Genomic DNA, 22277 nt, shown 5'->3' on the forward strand with positions numbered 1-22277 from the left:
AAATATGTATTTTATTGATGGCCAATAGGATTTTGCATGACATAGCGTATAACATGACAATTTCTCCCTGGCAGCGAGGTGGGTGTCAATATAATACTACTTACAATATTATTGTTGCCGACCACAACCTCACTTCCGAGGAAGAAATCGTTATGTTACAAGTTGTGTTATGGAAAATCTTTATGGTCATCAATCATATACATATTTTACTATAACTAGTAAGTAGTTTTGATTCTTTAACTTCCGTGAAGCGATCTGAACACAAGTAAGATATCGTTTCAGGCTTCCCTAGCGCTTAAACCGCACTCACAAACATAACCCATTTAGCTTACGAACTGCGGGATCCTGTGGAAATCTGTGCATGGTGACACCATCACCCGACCCTAGGAGCAATTGGCGACAAAGCAGCGATTCGGCATGTCGTCGTTCATGTCGAGAAATCATCAAAATGATGGCGTGCTACACATTTTCTATACAACTAACTGAAAATCGTTCCTCATATGACGTCACTGCAGTGCTCTGGCGACAGAGTTACGTAACCTGTCTGTGGTTTCGTTGGCGGGCGAGAGGGAAGCAGGCGACTTTTTGGCCACTTTTAATCGCTCGGTATTAATTAACCACAAGTTTTTAAAGAATAAATTTGGTGTTCCGCATAAGACTAACCACAAATCTTTCATATGTAATGGTTAAAAGAGTAACAAAAAAGTTTAGTGGTTCTTTAACAATCTCAAAAACCAAACAAAATACATGAAAAAACAGACACACCCAAATGACGCAGATAACAAACTCATTTTGTGTTCCAGCCACTTACAGTATGTTTTAGCCAAAATGTTAACTACAGTTATAACAAAATAACATTTGTGGTCCCTTATGCTCTCATTACAAATGGAGTTTACTGTACAACATTTTATTTATATGACAAGTCATGTTCATTTCTCAACCAGCACATAAGTTTAAGGTATTTCACATGTGTTAAGTCACATTGGTTGAGACGTTGTCTTCACACAACTGGTGGATTTTGCCTTGCAAGTATTTTTCTGTTCACCTGAGGGCTTCATTTAGTGGTTTAGTCATCTGTCATAATGTCAGTTGTACTCATAAATAATTTTTGTCATAATGAGGTAAATGACATGTAGGTGTTTGGACTATGTACAGGAAAGTGTGTGTGTGTGTGTGTGTGTGTGTGTGTGTGTGTGTGTGTGTGTGTGTGTGTGTGTGTGTGTGTGTGTGTGTGTGTGTGTGTGTGTGTGTGTGTGTGTGTGTGTGTGTGTGTGTGTGTGTGTGTGTGTGTGATATTCATGCCTCTTTCTTCTTGTTCAGTTTTCTTGTTCAATCTTAAGCAAAAGCGAACTCAAATAAATCAAATGTATATAAATATATCAATCAGCATGACATTATTATATGACATGATTAAATATTAAGCTATAAAACACATAAATCAGATCCAAATATATCTCAGATCTCATAAAAAAATTGAAAATGCTTGCACTGCTTGACATATTTTTGCTATTTAACTATACCATCAGACCCCTGAAGAGCCGGGTTAGAATTGGTCTTCAGCAACCCATGCTTGTCATAAGTGGCGACTAACAGGATTGGGTGGTCAGGCTCACTGACTTGGTTGACACATATCGACATACTCCAACGGCATAACTCGACGTTCATGCTGTTGATCACTGGATTTTCTGCTCCAGATTTGATTCTTTACCGGCTGCTACCATATTTGGAATATTGCTTAGTGCAGCATTAAACAACAAACAAACAAGTGAAACCAGTGATCAGCTTCCACCTTTCTTTTTTGTCTGTTTGCTTGAAATAGGTTGAAGAAGTATATTTAATACACACCCTATGGTATATAAAAACCTTCAAAGGTCACAGACAACCAATCAATGTTCTGAAATATTTATACAGTCGCCAGGTTATGTCTGCTGTCCTTGCAGCAGCCTTGTCTCTTGTCAGTTCATTTGTGTCAGCCAGAAAACCCGTCAAGGTCCGGGTTAGAATAAGCCTTCAGTAACCCATGCTCGTCGTAAGAGGCGACTAATGGGATTGGGTGGTCAGGTTCGCTGGCTTGGTTGACACATGTCATCGGTTCCCAATTGCGTAGATCGATGCTCATGTTGTTGATCACTGGATTGTCTGGTCCAGACTCGATTATTTACAGACTGCCGCCATATAGCTGGAATATTGCTGAGTGTGGCGTAAAACTAAACTCACTCACTGTTAGCCCGAAAGTAGTCTCACAGCAGGTAACGAATTAAAGTTGTTGTTTATGTTAACGATAAAAAGACACATATTAAACAAACTAACTCCTATGAATATTAGAAAAGAAAAGCTCCTCAGCAATCTAGACTTGTCCTTGGAGCTGACGATTTAGATTAGCACTTCAGGTTCAGTGAAGGGTAAATCCGTGAAGATCCGGGTTAGAATTGATCTTCAGCAACCCATGCTTGTCGTAAGAGGACAGGACCAGGTGGTCAGGCTCGCTGACTTGGTTGACACATGTCATCGTATCCCAGTTGCGTAGATCGATGTTCATGCTGTTGATTCCTGGATTGTCTGGTCGAGACTCAATTATTTACAGACTGCAGCCATATAGCTGGAAGATTGCTGAGTGCAGTGAAAAACTCACTCACCACAGTAAAGTGTAGGGTAAGTTCAACCAAGGTTAAGGATTTTAGTAGTGCTTCAAATACATCAACACCTGACCTCACAAAACATCCATAAAATCGTAACAATATGTCACATGAACACAAGTGTACAATAGATATACCAACCAGGGAAAGACTATAACTGACTTGACTTTATTCGTATACATATTGGGTAATTGTTAGTTCTTTTTTTTTATCTATGAACAAGATTTCTTTTAAAAATAGGGGGATAAAATTCGAGATCTGACTCCTTCAACCTGGAGAAAGCTTTCAAATCCTACTTATTTCTTTCTCCGAAGTTTATATCAATTTTCATGTAATGATAAATTAGTTCTATAAATATCCAGGGCATATTTTGCCCTTCTTTTCCATTTCGCTTTCCCTTCGTGACACCAGGATGGAAGGCATGGTGAATCAAGTATATTTTAGTGCCAGACTCTTACAGTCAACAGGCGCCAACAAACGTCAGTGACTTGCATGTAACCAATGGTTACACACCGTCCCCATATTGGCAGCGAAAACCGATCAATGTCAATCAATGAGATATCGGGATTTAAAAATAAAAATGTTCTAGATCTAATCTAACGCCAGTGAAGTTTGCCTTGTAGCATATCTATTATGCAATACACCATACCCAATGGAATACAAAGCTAACTAAACAAGCAATAAATGTCTTACCAGGAGATGATGAGAATGGAATGACAGTGCTTATGAAATCCTCAGCATCCTACCCGTCAATCGGCACGTTTCTCAACATCAGAGGTCATTTGTTTGCATAAGATTAGAGTTAGCTCCCTTATACCAATTCTTATACCGCATATCAGCCCTGACAATGCAACGCCGCAGAAAGTTTATACAGGTCTACAATAGCTATTTCTTTGCCGTGTTTTAATTTTCCGTTTGTTATTTCCGACTTACACACGGACAGAATATATTTGGCACCGGCCAACCCATTACGGAAATGACGTTCCGGTTCACTGACCTCTTGAAATATTGACCTTATTGACCTATAACCTTTGACCTTCAGTCCATAATGAATTTGTCTTCTGTGACGTCCAAACGTGTAATTCAGCAGTCTTTATTCATATTTCTTTAATTTCAATCATTGTCTTTGACAAAAACAGAAAGGAAAACCTATGTTTTAGTTATTTATGTGCGTCAGAAATCCAACCACGGATTTCCCCTTTCACAAACTTTTCTTCCACTTGATTGGCTGTTACGGTAAGAAAACCTCTTCCCTCTGTACTGATGTGGGAAAATTATTGTCGCTATATTAATGTGTTTTCATTACTATATGCCAATATTTCGAGAATGGGATGTTCCACAAATATCGTTGACATTGATACATTAAAAGAAACACCTTAATATTTGACCAAGTTTAATAAACAAGACCACAGAAAAGTTTAGGAATTTGTAAAGGACCTCACTTCCGGTAGCCTTTCCGTTTACCTCCCGCCAAGAATGGTGTGAGGTCTGTGTTGACATCTCCTGTAAGTATTCAACAATGCGTGATCTTTAGACATTGTATAACTAAACAACATGAGGCTTAGGTGCAAAATCGTATCTTATCTTGTTTACTAGTTTTAAGGTCTTCATAGATAATACGTTTGTAGGGTTTTTGTCTCCACGGGGTACTTTTTACAGAAGTTGCAAACTTGCTACTTTCAGGGGCCTAGTTTCCCAGTCAGGCCCAGTGTACCCATGAGTCTGTCTGCGAACGCACTCGGCACTTTTCAAAAGTGCTTCTGTAGGAATACTTCGACAGACGACTTTATTTTCTCATTTCCTTATCTTGCAGGTGAAATCTAGTCGGATACGATGGTTGGGATTTAAAGACAACCCCAACCCGGCTATAGAAGACACACATCCCAGTGAATCACAGGATACGTTTCTATATATATATGGATGGACGACTGTTAGTGTGACATACTTCTATATTCTGCCAGCATGGAGTTTTCTCTTTTATACGTCACACTATGCTGTATAATTGTAAAAGGTAAGTTTTTGTAATAACTAAAGGATTTTTTGCAACTTTGACTTGACATATATCCACTTGTTGCCAGCAGCTTACTTTATGAGCTAAATGACCCAGTTCTCAGAAGGCTCAACTTCCATTCATTGAAAACTACTTAGGAATAAGTCTTCTGCCTTTCTTTAAATATGAAGATTTTGATAAATGTCTTTATTTATCAAATTATATTTCTATTTGATTTTCTTCGGTGATTGTGCAGAATGAATATTTGATTTTCTCTGGTGATTGTGCAGAATGAATATGGACAGATTCATTAACTATGTCGGTTCAGAAATTGTTACAAGTGTAAATAATTGGTTAACCAGATTTCACTGACCACATGCAGGCTGACCTTTGTCCAGTGGCCAGCAAAGCTATAGAAGGTGGCTGTTGGGTGTTGGTTACCATCTTTGGTGTAATTTACAAGTGGGCCAGTCTTATGTCTAGAATTCCCTTGGTCTAATTTACAACTAGGGCGCTTATCTGTGTGCGATCTGACAGCTAGCTGCTGATGCCAGAACCCTGGTTGGTTCCTGGTACACATTGGGTTCTCTGTCTCCAGCAGAGCTGATAAGAATTAACATCATCAGCATTCTGTGAGGCTTCCAATAGATGATGCCTGAGAATTGTAACTAATATGACATTTGGGATAACACTTTCTGCTACAAATTCTGGTAGATTGAGGACTCAATCGTAAAAGCACTAGAATTTGTACTTTACTAAGAAAGTTTATTGAAAATCAAACATTTGTAACATTTGACCACTTTCTTAAAGGCATTGTGTATTTAATTTAATTGTGGGATGAGTTACTTGTTTGTTACAATATAAATAGTTCTATTTAAGAAACAATGGAAAATATAACTTCCAAATAAGAACATTAAAAATCCCTATTATGAACAAAATATGTATTTTTCTGAATGTGCCTGCCAAATACACTTCATCTGGATTCCTTGAAAAATGCCTTGTTTTTGATGGAGTTAAAGTAACGTTTTAATCTCAATGGCAGTATTTGTGAATGAGGCAGTTGCATTCTATCTAGCCAGTAGTAATAACAGAGGATTTTCATGAAATGCATTCTTTATTACTCCACCCAACAGTTGTTGTCAACATTTGTCCATAATTTCAACATTTTAAAAATATTGTTGCACTATTAGTCAAGTTTTAGTGTGATATCCGCTCCTTTTAAACAAAAGAAATGGAAACCTTTCAGATTTGTTTGTGAGGAGTCTGAATGGTAGCTGGGTCAATTTAACCTGATGCAGTTTGTACGCATGGGTACATCCTGTGCACAGAGAATTGTGAAGTGTTTCAATAAGTTGACAGACTTTCCTCACCACCCTTACTCCACCCCAGTAGCCCCTTCCCCTCAAAACCCCTCCCTCAAACCACCCCTCCACCCCCACCCCAACGTTTCATCATCACATTTCCACAAACATTGACGACTCAGCGGAACACAACAGCTTCTGAAGCATGTCAATTGGGAAAACAAGGATGGGACAGAATGTCCTCTTTGAAAGATTAATCATATCCAATAATTGCTGTCATTTCATGTTCATTGTGCTGTACTCTACATGTCAGCGGCTATTCACACTGAAACTACTCTGTACTCATTTGTGCAGTTGACGATGTCATGAATGGGTGTGGGAGTTTCACACACATCCATTACATGTGGTATGATATTTGTACCTGGTGACATTATCACACCACACTGTAATGGACTGAAATACTGGCTCGTCTGGTGGTCCGACATGGTCTGATGGCTGGCGAGACACTGTGTTTTGTCCCCGTCTCATTCTGTATTCGGAAGCCTATTGAAGAGTGTTTGAACAACACTTCCCTTTCCTGGAAGCTGAAAAATTATGAATTTATGCCTTCTTGTCAAAAACGTGTGAATTAAGCTAAATATTGTCAGATGATGTTGAATTGTTTTTCCAATGTCCTTGATGTTAAATATGACTTAAAATATGCAGTTCTACCTATCAAAAGTTCTTGTGATGTTAAAGCATTATGACTGTTGAATCTGTGTCAGGGATGTTAAGTTCATTTGGGGATTAAGAGAAAGCAAGACTGGTTTTTATATGTCCAGAGTAAAGGTTCACTGATTGTGTTGGTGTGCAACACTTAAGATGGATGATTGTCCCTCATCCACACACCAAGAGAATAGATTTAAAACAGAGTCCAACTCAAGTCTAGACTGCCTCAGCTTTTGTCGAAGTTATTCATTAATCTGGGCTCCTTCTGGGCTTTATTTTGTAAATATTTATTATAAAATAAGATAACTTTCTGGGACTAAAGGTTTTCTAACAGGAACTGAATAGTGATCACTGAAGATCTTGTCTAGCCAATGCAGTTGTAGAACATGAAACCTTTCTAATGATTATTGCTTGCACCATATGCACACAAAGTGTCACAAAATAATCTGATAGATTCAAACTGTTACATTCCTGTGATCATTAACAGAGTAGACCTGGTGTTGTACATGTAATACCAGTCATGAAAACTGTTACAATGTCCACATAGCTCTCATGTATAACTGTGTTATACTATACAACAATATCTGCATATCTTCCCATGTATCAGTTTTCAAGATTACTTTTGAGTTTAAGAAAGTGATTACCATGACTACCGATAACCAATTTGCAAGTGAACATTGTCCCACAGTTTCTGATAACTATGATGTACTATACAGCTATATCTGCCTTATCTTCCCTTGCATAAGGTTTCTAGATTTGTTCGATAAGACTTTAAGAAAGTGATTACCATGGTTACCAATTACAAACTGAACATCGTGCAGCAGTTTATGTGACATCAACGTCTTGATAATGAAGTTAATCAAATCTACTTGAGGTACCTGAGACATCTGGGATGTGGGTGTCTGTACATTAAGATTAAGCTGACACCATAATGGGATTATAGGCGGGGTAAAGTAGCTGGGAGCCTGACCGTGCAAGGATGAGGAGATGTAAGTAGCCATTGTTTCAAGCAGCTGAATCTTTAAGTGATATTCTGTTGGTTTATAGGGAATAAAGTTCAACAACAAAGGAAGATGGCTGATCTTGTGACTCTTTGCATTCTCTGCCTGATGATACCAAGTAATCAGGGACCCTATCCACAAAGCATTAGCAGCTCTATGTCATTTGTTAGCCAATGATATACAGGGCTCCAGATAACTTTTCAAGATCAGGAGTACATACTCCTTTTTTTTTCAATATAGGAGTACTGGAAACTTACATTTAGAGTGCTGAATGGGATTTCATGGAGTATCAGTAATCCTGTGTTTCGTTTCATATATGCACCACAACATTGTTAGTCTTGTGTAAACAGGTCAATATACAATAAAACAATACTTTTTCAGATAAATACGTCTGTAAATGATTCTAATACCGTCCAGACTCGATTATTTACAGACTGCTGTCCTATAGCTTCAATTTTGCTGAGTTTTGCGTGAAACAACAAACTAACCAACCAATCCAGATTAATCTCAAAACTTTCTCATTTGTAGTATACCCCACAATATCCCTGTGTTCTCTGTAACTTGCCTAAGTCTCAACCACAGACCAGATGCTTGTTTCTGTTATAAATAATATGCCAGATACACGAGGCACAAAACTTAAAAGACACAGTTCGGTGCCTAATCGTGTTCCAGTGGAGTGGTCACTAGACAAATGTGAAGTTATCAATGCTTACTGAACATACCGGTTGTGTTTGAAGTATTGTGTGATTTGTTTGAAGCAGTTATGGAGGTGATAACAGGCACAATATGACTTATGTAAATTTTATTCTCGTCCACCAGTCCATGAAGCACATGGTCCTTACACTCATCAAGCCTTCAGACTGATGTGAGTGTTAATGGGTCAAATGATCCATTCATTATTCATGGAACCGATAGCCCGGTACCGAAATAAACAAAAAAACATCCATATGGTTAAGAATGAAGTCACGAAGTTGACTTTTTAAAGGGTCAGTGACCAGCGGCCGTGGATATCCGAAGCACTGACTCGTACCTGGTGATTCTTTCTCTGTAACAATGGTTGCAATGTATAATCATTAAATTATTTTTAGTAAGTTCAAGATTGTGTAGTTACTGTATTCATGGCAGGTGGGATAACCTCGTGGTTCACTTGTAAGGCCGAAAATTCGGATTCGATTCCCCACATGGGTTTAATGTGCCAAGCCCATTTCTGGTGTCCCAGCTGCGATGTTGCTGGAATATTGCTAACAGAGGTGTAAAACTAAACTAACTCACTATTGTATTTCTTTCAATTATGGACTAAGTAGGCATAAGATAAAGGATGAATAACTGCTGTATTACTTCTTTGAGAGCCATTTAAAAGTTGGATCAGGAAGGAAAGATAACAATATATGGATAAATGATTCTTTATTATTACATCCATATATTTTTATCCTTCCTTCCTTGCTTTTTATAGGGACTATGGGGTAGGGCTAGTTATTAAAGTGTTCATTCGTCATACCGAAGGCCCGGGTTCAATTCCCTACTTGGGTAGAATGTGTGAACCTATATCTGGTGTCCCCAGCTGTGATATTGCTGGAATATTGTTAAAAGTGGCGTAAAACTAAACTCACTCCTTGCTTTATTACTGTTAGGGGGGTGGTGGGGTGGCCTAGTGGTTAAGGCGTTCACTCGTCATGCCAAAGATCTGGGTTCACTTCTCCAGTTGGGTACAATGTGTGAAGCCTATTTCTGGTGTCTCCCACTGTGATATTGCTGGAATATTGCAAAAGCGACGTAAAACTTAACTCACTCCTTGCTTTATTACTCAGGGGTGGAAATAACCCATTGCCCGACATCAGAGTCCAGTTTTTTTGTCTGTCGGGCAAGCAAATTTGTATTTCACACTGTACCGGTGACCAGTTGACTTTCCAATGTTCATTATGTTGTTTATTTAAAAAAATCAGCAAGAAAACGGTCGGTATAGTGGAAAAATTATCAGGGCAAGTGACTTTACATGTGCCACTGTACCGGAGTACACTATCAATTTTAAAGTTATTTCCACCCCTGTTACTGTTAGGAGTGACAATGACATTACAATGAATGTTCCTGCTTGATAATGGTTTTGGAACTTACAGCAAAACCTCCCTCTCTCAACACCTCCCCCACCCCCACCCCACACACCCAAACCCCACCATGTTTGTAATTAATACATTGTTAACATATGTTATCCTTACTCAGTACTCCATCTTCCCAAGAAGTTAAACATGGATATGGACTGTTTATCATGCAGTAGTCTCTCTGTCTCCCCTCCCACAACAGTTGAACATTCCGCCACAGTGCACACAAGTCATGTTAACAGCTCAGCTGTATGTAGTTCTGTTGAAGACACACAGAACTGAAAATGGATAAGTCTTGTAGAAATGCTGTACCAATATGTTGAATCCAAACACTGGCATGGGACATGCCTCGTCCTAGTACTCCTACCACCTTCAGTGCAGGTATCAGTTGAAGCAACCAACACATACAACTGTTTATTTGGATGTATTAGATCAACATGGTTAGATGTTACCCATGCTCCAGAACAATAATCCTGCTCTCAACATGTCCCATGTGCCCTGTTCGGAAAGACTCAACTGGGTATGAAATCCTACACTCTGTGTTAGAAACAGGAGTAGAGTTTCCATTCTCAGGGAGACCTAGACTTGCTGCATGGATTGTAGTGTTCTTCAGATAAATGGTTGTCTCTCAGAATGGCAGCTTGACAATACTTCAGCATAAAGTTTCTTCCTTACATGTCATTTCCTGGTGGGCTCGTTTCATAATTAACAAAGTTATTAGAAAATTATAAATATTTGTGTTTGTTCTTTAAGTGCTGTTTCCTGTGTAGGCTGGTATCATTGTTATCAAAGTTATTATAAGTTTATGAATATTTGTCTTAATATATGTGTTTCATATACTTATTTGTATCTCATTTATGTAGTTTATAGGATATTGTCACTGTTTCTATTTCGAATGTTTGCACAAAATATCTTGTATCTTATTGTCTGATTTATCGGTTATGATGTGATGCCTTTAAAAACTGCTACAATGCTATCTCTGGATTTAAAGCAACAGTCACTCAATCCTAGTTTGCTTCAGGGCAGGATATCATTAATGATCAAGTGTTAACTGGATGGGTATTACAACTATAGTGTTATAAGCTCCAGGGTATTTGATCACAACTCCAACATGCCCCGGGTTGTATATATTGTATAAACAACAGCTATGGTGATACGATTGTATTATTATAGGTTGGTGATTTGGGACGTTAACACCATTGGCAGTTCTCATGTTACTGGAAATGATGAATCTCAATAAGTGCTGTGCGTTGTTTTTTTGGTTTGGGTTTAGTATTTACACTCCACTGTCATGTAGCTTGAAAACTGAGGATGGTGTTGTACAAGAAACAAACTATGTATTGTCATGGGCCATTGCTGTTTTCCCCCATTGTGATATTGATAGGAAATGTTATAGCGGCATAAATACAAACGCTCATCGTCTCGTATAAACTGTCATTGGATCCATTGTGGCTCTCCACTTCACATTAGAATTATTAGAAATGTCGTTCCGTTCAAATGTCCATTTGAGGTATTATGAGAATCAGGTTTATGTGTCCTGAAAAGAAAAACACACAGCTACGCAAAATGGTGTAGTATATGAATTCCCAAGAATGATATATGTTGTATATGACTCAGTGGATCTTTACAAACCTTATATACCGCACTAAATTAGAGGGTGTGAAGAGTAGATTTTAGGTGTCCATTTGCGTAACTCAGGTATCTGGCCTGAATCTCACCCACCATTGCAGGACACACGTTTGTATGGTGATTGTTTATTGATGACCCTTCAAGATGTAGAATTGATGACACTCAGTACGGACACGCTCAGTTTCATATTGAATGGTGGAGTAAAGTGACAGGGCTGTCGGTCTGATGGGGTTTTGATATGGTGCACTACAAACAGAATATTGCGGGCAGGTCTGTGAACATGATGAACTGGAAAAATCTGGATTATCAAACAACTTATGAACTTATAGGTTCAATTTGAATTTATGAATGATGATATTATATGATGAAACCTTAAAGATAATATGTACAGGAGATTTCAAACCAGTATTTAAACTGTTCATATACATCTTAAGTTCAATGTGATGCTCAGGGTATGAAAGTTCTATGTCTTTTGTTGTGTAAAATATAGAACTAGCAAATACACTGGTTCAAAAGAAAAATGTCAACAAACATTTATCAGCATATGTGAATTTTTATTTGAAATGGTCCAAATACATAGGTGGAATATGGGATAAAAGCACAGAAATAAGCATGAGGAATATGAAACTAAGTTGTTGAATATGTTCTGAAATATTTTGACCAAGTTTCTGTGGGACCTATTTGACATGTTTCTTTTGGAAAGAAGTATAACATACCTTGGAAAATATCTTTGGACAAAGGAAAGAAACCTTTGATTTTTCTGCCAATCTGGAATTGCATTCCTCTAAATTAGGAATAATGGTAAAGACCCATAAACTGTAAAGCAGACATTGTACCAAGTATCATCCCAATGTCTCTCTTGTAGTCGGTGGTTTTACTGTCCTTTGTCGACAGGTTTTTAAAATTTGTGCATTTGTCATGAATTTATAACTGTCTTAAGTCACGATATGGCTGAAATACTGCCGCTGTGACTATAAACTTTAACTCACTCACTCACTCTTGTAGTCGGTGTATAAATGCTTATATTGCATTATTGTCCGAGAAAACTTGCAGCAAGTCTATGACAATGTCTAGCAGGTGAACTGAGCATGAATGGGCTTGTTGTCCAGATGGGATCCCAATTGTTTTGAGAAATGGCGGCAGCAAGAAATGGAAAAAAACATGTTCTTCCTGGTGCATGATCATGAGAAATATTTCTAATTGAGATTGATCACTGTATCTGAAGATTACCTCTCCAAGAAAATACATTTCTTAAATTGCTAGTGAGATTGGGATTTAATCCATTGACACTCAAAGTTATTTTGAGGTAAATTGTACTCGGTGAGGTATTTGACTTACAAAACGTCTGTCACAGTGGGGAACTGTTTCTGGTATAAAAAGTAGAAAACAGAGCATCAGTTTGTCAGGAACTTGTTTCGGAAGCAGATATTAGTGTTGGCCAGGTATATCATTTGTCTGTGTATATATGACTTCTGTCTGGGAGCCTTTACTATTCTTCGTGCTTAACTGAAGTATGGTTTTAACTTTTATAGCACGTCTTAATCTCAGGCTTAGACTAATGCTTCATCTCTGAATAGTTTTGATAGTAACAAATAATCCTATTTAAATTGAAAAAGAGAGACAGTAAGATGGAATATTCAGACCTGAGGAAATCTGCTTCATTACGGGCTTTGGCATTGCTGGGAAGGCAGGGCAGAAGGGGAAATGCCGTGGTTCAGGGACTGTGAGACAAACTATCTAAGGCTCTGTATGCACAGCTGAAGGGGTCATTGTCGGCATTGGGTACTACAGATGTGTACCCCGGGTACGTTTCTGTAAACGCACCCCAGCCAAAATCCGAATACAGAAATGTACCCCAGGACAAGTCCATTCCGCACTGTCATTTTCTTGATTACAGCTGTCGTACAGTGGTATTAGATAAATTTGATTATGTTACATATGAAACAAGCATACACAGTAACGAGTATTTTGCGATACAAAATACCACTCGCATTGAGGTTGAACTGGAACAACTACATATGGTTTTGGTGTTGTGGAATATGGACTCATCGCCCGTTGAGGGTACTGGGTAAATTTCTGTGTTAAGACTTGTGTTATGGTACAGTTCTGTATTAAGACTATGTTACGGTACGTTTCTGTGTTAAGACTTGTGTTACGGTACATTTCTGTATAGACTTGTGTTACGGTACATTTCTGTGTTAAGACTTGTGTTAAGGTACATTTCTGTGTTAAGACTTGTGTTAGGTACATTTCTTTATTAAGACTTGTGTTACGGTACATTTCTGTTTGAAGACTTGTGTTACGGTACATTTCTGTTTGAAGACTTGTGTTACAGTACATTTCTGTAGTAGTATCTTCTAGTACTGATGCCTCTATGCCTGGAATACTAAGGGAAGATTTATAGTCTATGACTCAATGTTGGTCTGAGGTATCATATTTACTGCATGATCAATGCAGACAATTTGTATTTCTATCAGAAAAATTAATGTTAATGTCAGTCAGGGATACTGCCAACTACTCAAAACTACTGAAAGAAGACTTGAAAGCAAGTTTCTGGCTCCATGTTGGTCCGTGGTATCATATTTACTGCATGATCAAAGCTGACAGCTTTTGGTTTAAATTCTATTAGAAAATTTAACGTTTATGGCAGTCTGGGGTGGGTTTAGTTATGTCATCTACTAAAAATGCTAATGGACAACTTGAAGCAAGTCTATGACTCCATGGCGATCTAAGGCACCACATGTACTCCTGAAGCAGTGCTGATAGCCCTGATTGGATGTTGATAACCAGAAGTGCCCTCAACTCTCAGCCTGCCACTTGTCAAAGAGGATAAATATAGCCTCTGACCCATATCTGTACAGGAGATACCCTCCGACCATTCATACACCCTTTTACATAGCAGATCTGTGGTGGAGGTCACCATGGATTATTCTGATAACATAAATCTACAATTTAAGAATTATATAATCCTGATACCAACAGCCATTATGCTTTTGAGATTTGACCACAAAGAGATTGTGGGAATATTGCTGATCAAGCATTGTTTGAGGGTTAGTAATATTTGGGCTGTGTAAGAGGAATATGGGAGATTGAAGAGACTGCTCTGATAAGTCATCCCAACGTTGAATGTTTGATAAGGGAGGCCTATTGGTAACCAAGGATGACTCATTATCCTGGCTTTTGATGTGGCTTTTGTGTGGAAATAAATACTGAATAGATAAACACTGTGTCATGTTTGTAGGATTAGCCTCTTAGTGTTAACTTGAGAATAGAACTTATTGTACAAAAACATCCCTTATGGGACAGAGAAGGAACATTGTATATGGGTTATATGTTTGACATTTATGTAACTGTTAAGGTTTCATTGCCAGTGTCGTGTTACTATTTCCTGTGAGATTAAATGAGAATTTTAGAGATTGTGAAATGAGTGTGACTGTATTACTGATTTATTAAATGATGGGCAGAATTATTGTTTTTGCTTAGAGCAAGGTGTATTCATTAATGTTGGAAAGAAATAATGCATGTACACTCGCATTAAAGTTTTAATGTCTTTTAAAAATCTGACCAAGTTACATTATATATCTAAATATTGGGATTCAAAAAGGACCTGTTTCTACATCTACAATTTTGTATAAGCAGCCGTAAAGAAGTATGGTTTTCCATGTTGAAAAGTGTTAAGAAGCTTGACAGGTCAACAGGATCTCAACATGCTAGGCTGGGGCGTCATTGTACAATGATGTACCACTTAGGGATGGTGTCTCCATTCATATCATACCTATTGTCAGTTATGTCAGCTTTGATGTAGATTGTGAGAAAAGATTATTGAAATCAGTTTTATAAACCAGCTGAGCGTGAACATTATGCATTGAGGTAATACACTATTCATGGTAGGAACCCACTCTCTAGTCTGTCTCACAGTCTGTGAACCACATATATTCACTACTGCCCTCCCTTCAATGCTGAAGCCCTAAATGAAGCAAGTCTAGATTCTGAATTTGCCATCTGATTGGGGCTCCTTTTCAATTTAAATGGGATTATTTGTTACTATCAAAATTATATATATTCAGAGACAAAGTGTTAGTCAACCCACTCTCTCACCCATTTCCAATCACTCACCTGATTCCTCTCGCTCACTTTCACCCAATCTCATTCACTCATTCCAGCCCCTCTCTCCTAAGCAGCAGTGGGCAAGCACCAGTTGTTCATAAGGCTAGACTCACATTTCCATGCTGGACTCTTCAGTACTATATGGGCAAGCACCAGTTGTTCATAAGGCTAGACTCACATTTCCATGCTGGACTCTTCAGTACTATATGGGCAAGCACCTGTTGTCCATAAGGCAAGACTCACCTTACCGTGCTTGACTCTCCAGTACTATATGGGCAAGCACCAGTTGTTCATAAGGCTAGACTCACATTTCCATGCTGGACTCTTCAGTACTATATGGGCAAGCACCTGTTGTCCATAAGGCAAGACTCACCTTTCCGTGCTTGACTCTCCAGTACTATATGAGCAAGCACCTGTTGTCCATAAGGCTAGACTCACCTTACCATGCTGGACTCGCCAGTACTATATGGGCAAGCACCTGTTGTCCATAAGGCTAGACTCACCTTACCATGCTGGACTCTCCAGTGTGTGTATGTGGTTGTATAGTGAGGTTTTTAACACTGCACTATGCCTTTTGTTATACAGTTCTATCTATCCATGACTGTTGATGCCATCCCTTACCCTGTCTCACAGTCCCTGAACCACATTATTTTCCCTGTTGCCTAGCCCTCCCTACAAATTATAATGCTAAAGCCATAAATGAAGCAAGTATTCTCCCATCTCACTGGGACTCCCTTTCAATTTAACTGGGTTTATTTGTTTCTCTCAAAATAATATATATTTTGAGTTAAAGCGTTAGTTTAGCTGTCCCTCTGCATTTCTGAAGATATGCATACCAGTCAGTCATTACTGTGGTTGTCTTCTAGACCATTATTGGTTCAGGAATGCTACTTTACCCCAGAATCCCCATTGTGGAAAAGAGCGGCAGGTGCACTGATGGAGTGATTCACAAAAGTAACAACCAGTAATGGTATTTCAATGCACGATGCAGAAACTACCTCCGTGAGTGTTAGGGATGCAGTACCCATAAAGCCCCACAAATACTTTTGGAGAGGGGTGGGGGTGGTGTGTTGAGAGGGGGTGGGGTGGTGTTCATGTAATCTGTTCAACTTGCAACAGAACTATTTCTTACCACAACCTCAAAAGGCTGTTAAGAAACTCTATTTACATTGAGGAAAAATCAGCGATCCTGAGTGATGATATGATTTCCTTGTCTATTTTGACTTCCTTTTTCAAGAAACGTAACTTACATCAGTTACCATGTATTAACGCTGAAGGGGGTCGTTGTTGGCAAGGGTACTACAGATATGTACCCCAGTTACGTATCTGTATACCGACATGTACCCTAAACAAAATCAGAATACAGAAACGTTACCCTAGGAAGATTCCATTTTGCATTGTGCCGTTTTCTTGATCGAAACTGTCATACTGTTGTATTAGATGCATTTGATTGCGTTACATAAGAACATACACAGTAACGGATATTTCGCGGTGCACAACGTACACCACTCACAATCAGCTTAATGGGAATAACTACATACGGTTTCGGTATTGGGTTGCGGAATATGGACTCGTCCTTCGTTTAGGGTACCGGGGTACGTTTATGTAGTTTTACTTTGTTAAGGGTACATGTCTGTATACAGAAACGTACCTGAGGTACATATCTGTAGTACCTGTGCCGACAACGACCCCTTCAGCTGTATTAACCACTGTTAAGAAAAGCTAGCCAGAAATTAAACAGAATAGTACACACCTATATCTGTTGTGTCATGGTTGCCTGTGGCCTGGTTGTGGAGCAGTTGTAACCTTAACAACAGGCAAGTCTAGTATACCAGTCTTTCATTGGGACAACTTGTTCTTAAAGTCTTTGGACAGCATTTAGAGAAACCTGGAAAAGAATAAAGGAACACTTGTACTTTCTTGTGTTCCCTTATTCGTTTCCATGAGCATATTTTGAAATATTTATTGCCTTAGAAACTTGTACAAGTCCACATGGCATACTATAAAGTATAAAACATTGTCTGAAAAAAGAAATAATATATTTTGGGACCTACGAGCCTCACCACCTCCACCCCAAGCCTCACCCCACATGGTGTCGGTGGCTGGAGCTTCCTCCACACCCTTCCGTTCCCACACTACCTAGAACATCTTCTCTGTGTGTAGTTTGTCAGTAGAGCATGCATAGCACAGTTTCCTGTGGCAAATCAGATCCACATGGGCTTCAGAAGAAAGCCTGAGATGTTGTAACACCACTTCACAGCTGACAAGATGTCAGTAAGATGGTGGAGATAAACATTTATACTATACAAAGTGCACAAGTCGAGTTTGAAACTTACAGGAGTGGTATATTATTATTGTGCATGAACTTGCACAGTTTTCTTGTTTCGATTTTTTTTATCTTGTGGGTTTTTTTGTTATTTTTTTTGTTATTTTTTGTGTGTTTCATTTTCTTTGGTGGTGGTGTGTGTGCATGCGTGCACGCCAAAAAATCACTGTCTGAAATACTGCTTAGTAAACATCAGGATTAAGGATGCTGGGATATATTTTTAAAAAAAAAATTCACAATTTGATACACAATGAATAAAGGTCTCTGCTGGGACACAGAAAGTTGGAAGTTTTAACCAGGACTCACACAATCCTTTGTTCGAGGAACAATGTGGGATAATATAGGTTAAAAAAATTGTTTACATCTTGATACATGTAAGCTTTGTGCAGTGCATGTCAATGTCATTAGGGCCGTGGAGAGTTTTGATGAGGACCCTTGAGCTGGCTGATGAATGTGGCTACATTGTAGTGTTTGCACATGTCATGTTGGGGTCAGCGAGTGCACTGCGGCCACGTCAGAAAGGGGCACCTGCACAAGATTAACTACAGACAGCAGGATTCCACACATAGTCCAGGGGGATTTCATTACCACCTGTGAAAAACTGAATGAACTGCACTTTGTTTTCTCTCATGCTGGGCCTCAACAAACACAAGTCAGACAGCCTTGTATGGTGGTTCATGATAACAGGTGGTGATGGACATATTTATACAAATCAAACAGTGATTTCCTGTGCATCTTCAAAATATTGCTAACATGAACTTTTATGCAATGACGGGCAGTGGAGAAGCCTAGTGGTTAAAGCTTTGCTCGTAATGCCGAGTCCTCGTGTTTGATTCTCCACATGGGTACAATGTGTGAAGCCCATTTCTGGTGTCCCCCGCCGTGATATTGCTGGAATATTGCTAAAAGCGGCGTAAAACTAAACTCACTCCCTCACTCACAATCTGTTCTTGTTATTTTCACTCAAATAGCCCTTACTGTAAATCATTAGTTGCAATATTGCTAAAAGCCGTCTAAAACCACACTGATGCACTCACACACTCACTCTTAGTCTTAAGACTAACAGCTAGTCTCTGAAATGAACATAGTTCACAGAAAATAAAAGTTTTTAAATTAAAATTGTAAATACAATAAAAAGGAGCCCTTGGACTTGCAAAATAATTTTGGCATCTGAGATGAAAATGATTTAATGTATGACACTGGAAATATTTCAAAATTTCTCTCTGGATTTTTTATTTGTAATATTAAATATTGTTGATTATTGATTGTTTCAAGGTGTGTCTGTGCACAGTTACAGACTACACATCCAACATCTAGTTCAATAATTCTAAGCTTGAATCACTGCAAATTTCGTTATTGTTATATGATTGTTTGAAGTTTAGTCATTTGGATGGTGATTATGTGTAAGACACTGACAGTGTGGGTTTATATCCCAGGTTGGATTAAACCCCCAAAAGTACAAGAATCTGTACTCCACTGAGAAAGTGTGATCCCAAATGTAACATGTTACACAACGACAGTGCTAAATAATGTATGTCCAAGGCCATGTCCAGCCATACATCAGACATCAGCACTTAACATCAGCAATTATATCATGTTGTCATGTATACCATGTATATGCCATGTCATATTGGATGTATGCTATCTAGGCATTATCAAATCGTATCACGCCTCCTTGGATCAAAGCTGAACATCCCAGGTAGACGTGATAAACCATACCACATCCCATATATACAATACACTCTATCCCTAGGTGTCACACCAGATTATGAACAGACGTACCCTGACATGTTTATTTTGAGGTCAAAGTTCAGCTGCCTGTCTGGACCACCAGACGATAAATGTAGATTTAATCGGTTAACCGAGATCAACAGCCAAATGTGCATGTAAGCTTGCAAATCTGCTTTGTGTTGTTTAAGCTTGGAGTGTTAAAAGTTAATACCATATGTGACTCAGATTTATCTTTGTTCATTGTTCAAATCTCTTTGACGTTCCTACACTTGGCGAGCAGATTAATAACTTTCTTTTACGCACTATTAAACATGAGGTCTGTGTCCTAGATGTCACGTCTGCTCTGCGCCTTGTGTGGCTATGGATGTCAATGGGGTGGAGGAGTGCACAGAAGTGCTGTCAGGGATATACCGTTTGTCTCCTGAAATCATTATAAAGGTGGCCTTATAATAAGTTAAAATGCAACTGACATACAGAATTAAGTATATAAATATTTTGTTTGGGATAAAAATGAAAATAAAAATGTTTTGTTTGTTACATTATAAAATGGTTGGGAAGTTTTAGAATCTAGATGAATCATTCTGTGATGCCTTTTGTGAAGAATTATTAAAATGGTGCGGTATAAACATTAAAATTAAAGTTTTAGATGAATCATTTTGTGATGCCTTTTGTGAAGAATTATTGAAATTGTGCGGTATAAACATTAAAATTAAAGTTTTAGATGAATCATTTTGTGATGCCTTTTGTGAAGAATTATTAAAAATGTGCGTTATAAACATTAAAATTAAAGTTTTAGATGAATCATTTTGTGACATTTTGTAAATAATTAAATTGTACGGTAGGCAATGATAATCCACTGAGTCTTAATTTGTACACTTTAAAAAAAAATGTAGAGCTACTTTGGCTACTTTGGTGTTGTTTAACCAGTTATAGACCATGTGTAACATTCAGTGACTGATACTATTGGCATGTTTATGGAAATGTGACAAATCAAGTTGGCTTGGACCTGAATTTTAGTTTACATTTTAGAAATATCAACTCATAACCGTCTACCATCTGACACTTGCTGGAACCATATGAACAGTGTACATGCACTCATCCCCCCAAAGAAAACCAAAGTGTAATACGAGCATCTGTATTGTTGACAGTACATTGAAATTTAGCTGTGAATCAGACTTGCTGAATTGATAATTTATCTGACCATCTACATCCACCAAGATTGTCTCAATCCCTTAAGGGGCGGTGGGGTAGACTAGTGGTTAAAGCGTTCTCTCGTCACGCCAAAGGCCTGGGTTCGATTCCTCACGTGGGTACAATGTGTGAAGCCCATTTCTGGTGTCCCCCGCCGTGTTATTGCTGGAATATTGCTAAAAGCAATGTACAATTAAACTCACTCACTCACTTTCACTCAAATAACCCTTGCTGTAAATCATTTGCTGTTATTAGTGTTAATAAATCAAATTTTCATTTTAGATTAGCCACAACTATGCTCGTACTATCTGAATCCAGCAGGTTAAGATTTAACATAGGTTTTGAATTGACAATATGATTTAGCTTCTTTTTGACTTAAATGTATTGCTTGTTTCTACCAAAATTGTATATAGGTAGGATTAAGCAATAGCATACTACCAACGACACAATCTGAGTGGTGCCTAGACTTGCACAAGTCTAATTCTTTTCAATTATTAATGTAAATAATAATTTATAGATTATGTAAATAAAAAGAAAAGGTTTCTGTACTGTCCACTAGATATAGTTTTTATTATTATTATATTATGAGGATCAAACATCCATGGACATATAATTCAGTGCAGCCTTGGAGCAAGTCTAGGAATGGCCTATCTTCCTGTCCTTATTCCTCCACCATAACCATTACTCGTTGAGCAGTGTTGACATTCCAGTGTCTGTCTGTCTGGCGTGCTTTATGTTAATGTCCACCCTCACATGGCCTGGACCGGGGTAGGTATAAACCATGTCAAGTGGAACAGCGTGCCCACCGCCATCTGTCGCCTGGATTAGAGTGCTTTATGTGTGGCCACAGGGAGGGACTCTACCTGGTAGCCACTGACTGCACTCAGGGACTGGACCTTACTTTAGAGTCTGGACCTATCTGACGAATTGTTAATGATGCCAGATAGTGCCTATGATTTTCTTCACTGATAACGATGTGATCCCTGACTGATGCCAATATGATCCCTGACTGATGCCAATATGATTCTTGACTGATGCCAATAGATCCCTGACTGATGCCAATATGATCCCTGACGGATGCCAATAGGCCAATAGATCCCTGACTGATGCCAATAGATCCCTGACTGTTGCCAATATGATCCCTGACTGACGCCAATATGATTCTTGACTGATGCCAATAGATCCCTGACTGATGCCAACATGATTCTTGACTGATGCCAACATGATCCCTGACTGAAGCCAATATGATTCTTGACTGATGCCAATAGATCCCTGACTGATGCCAATATGATTCTTGACTGATGCCAATAGATCCCTGACTGATTCCAATATGATCCCTGACTGACGCCAATATGATCCCTGACTGATGCCAATAGATCCCTGACTGATGCCAATAGATCCCTGACTGATGCCAATAGATCCCTGACTGATGCCAATAGATCCCTGACTGATGCCAATATGATCCCTGACTGACGCCAATAGATCCCTGACTGATGCCAATATGATCCCTGACTGATGCCAATATGATCCCTGACTGATGCCAATAGATCCCTGACTGATG

The 22277-nt window shown here is 38.6% G+C and overlaps 2 protein-coding genes across 2 annotated transcripts in view; one reads left to right on the forward strand and one right to left on the reverse strand.

Moving 5' to 3' along the window:
• Window positions 1–3388, reverse strand: part of LOC124276571 (5-aminolevulinate synthase, erythroid-specific, mitochondrial-like) — a 76750-nt gene extending 73362 nt beyond the window's left edge. Inside the window, exon 1 of the mRNA XM_046712218.1 lies at window positions 3330–3388. The gene's annotated coding sequence lies outside the window, so the exon portion shown is untranslated. The remainder of the gene's footprint in view (window positions 1–3329) is intronic.
• Window positions 3389–4052: 664 nt separating this feature from the next.
• The window catches only part of LOC124276573 (laminin subunit beta-1-like), a 73317-nt gene continuing 55092 nt past the window's right edge, over window positions 4053–22277 (forward strand). Inside the window, 2 exon segments of the mRNA XM_046712220.1 lie at window positions 4053–4141; window positions 4450–4647. Coding sequence (XP_046568176.1) covers window positions 4599–4647 — 49 coding nt within the window. The 5' untranslated portion in view covers window positions 4053–4141; window positions 4450–4598.

The sequence above is a fragment of the Haliotis rubra genome, unplaced genomic scaffold (genome assembly GCF_003918875.1).
Source record: "Haliotis rubra isolate DU_JTF1 unplaced genomic scaffold, ASM391887v1 Scf21, whole genome shotgun sequence".
NCBI lineage: Eukaryota > Metazoa > Mollusca > Gastropoda > Lepetellida > Haliotidae > Haliotis > Haliotis rubra.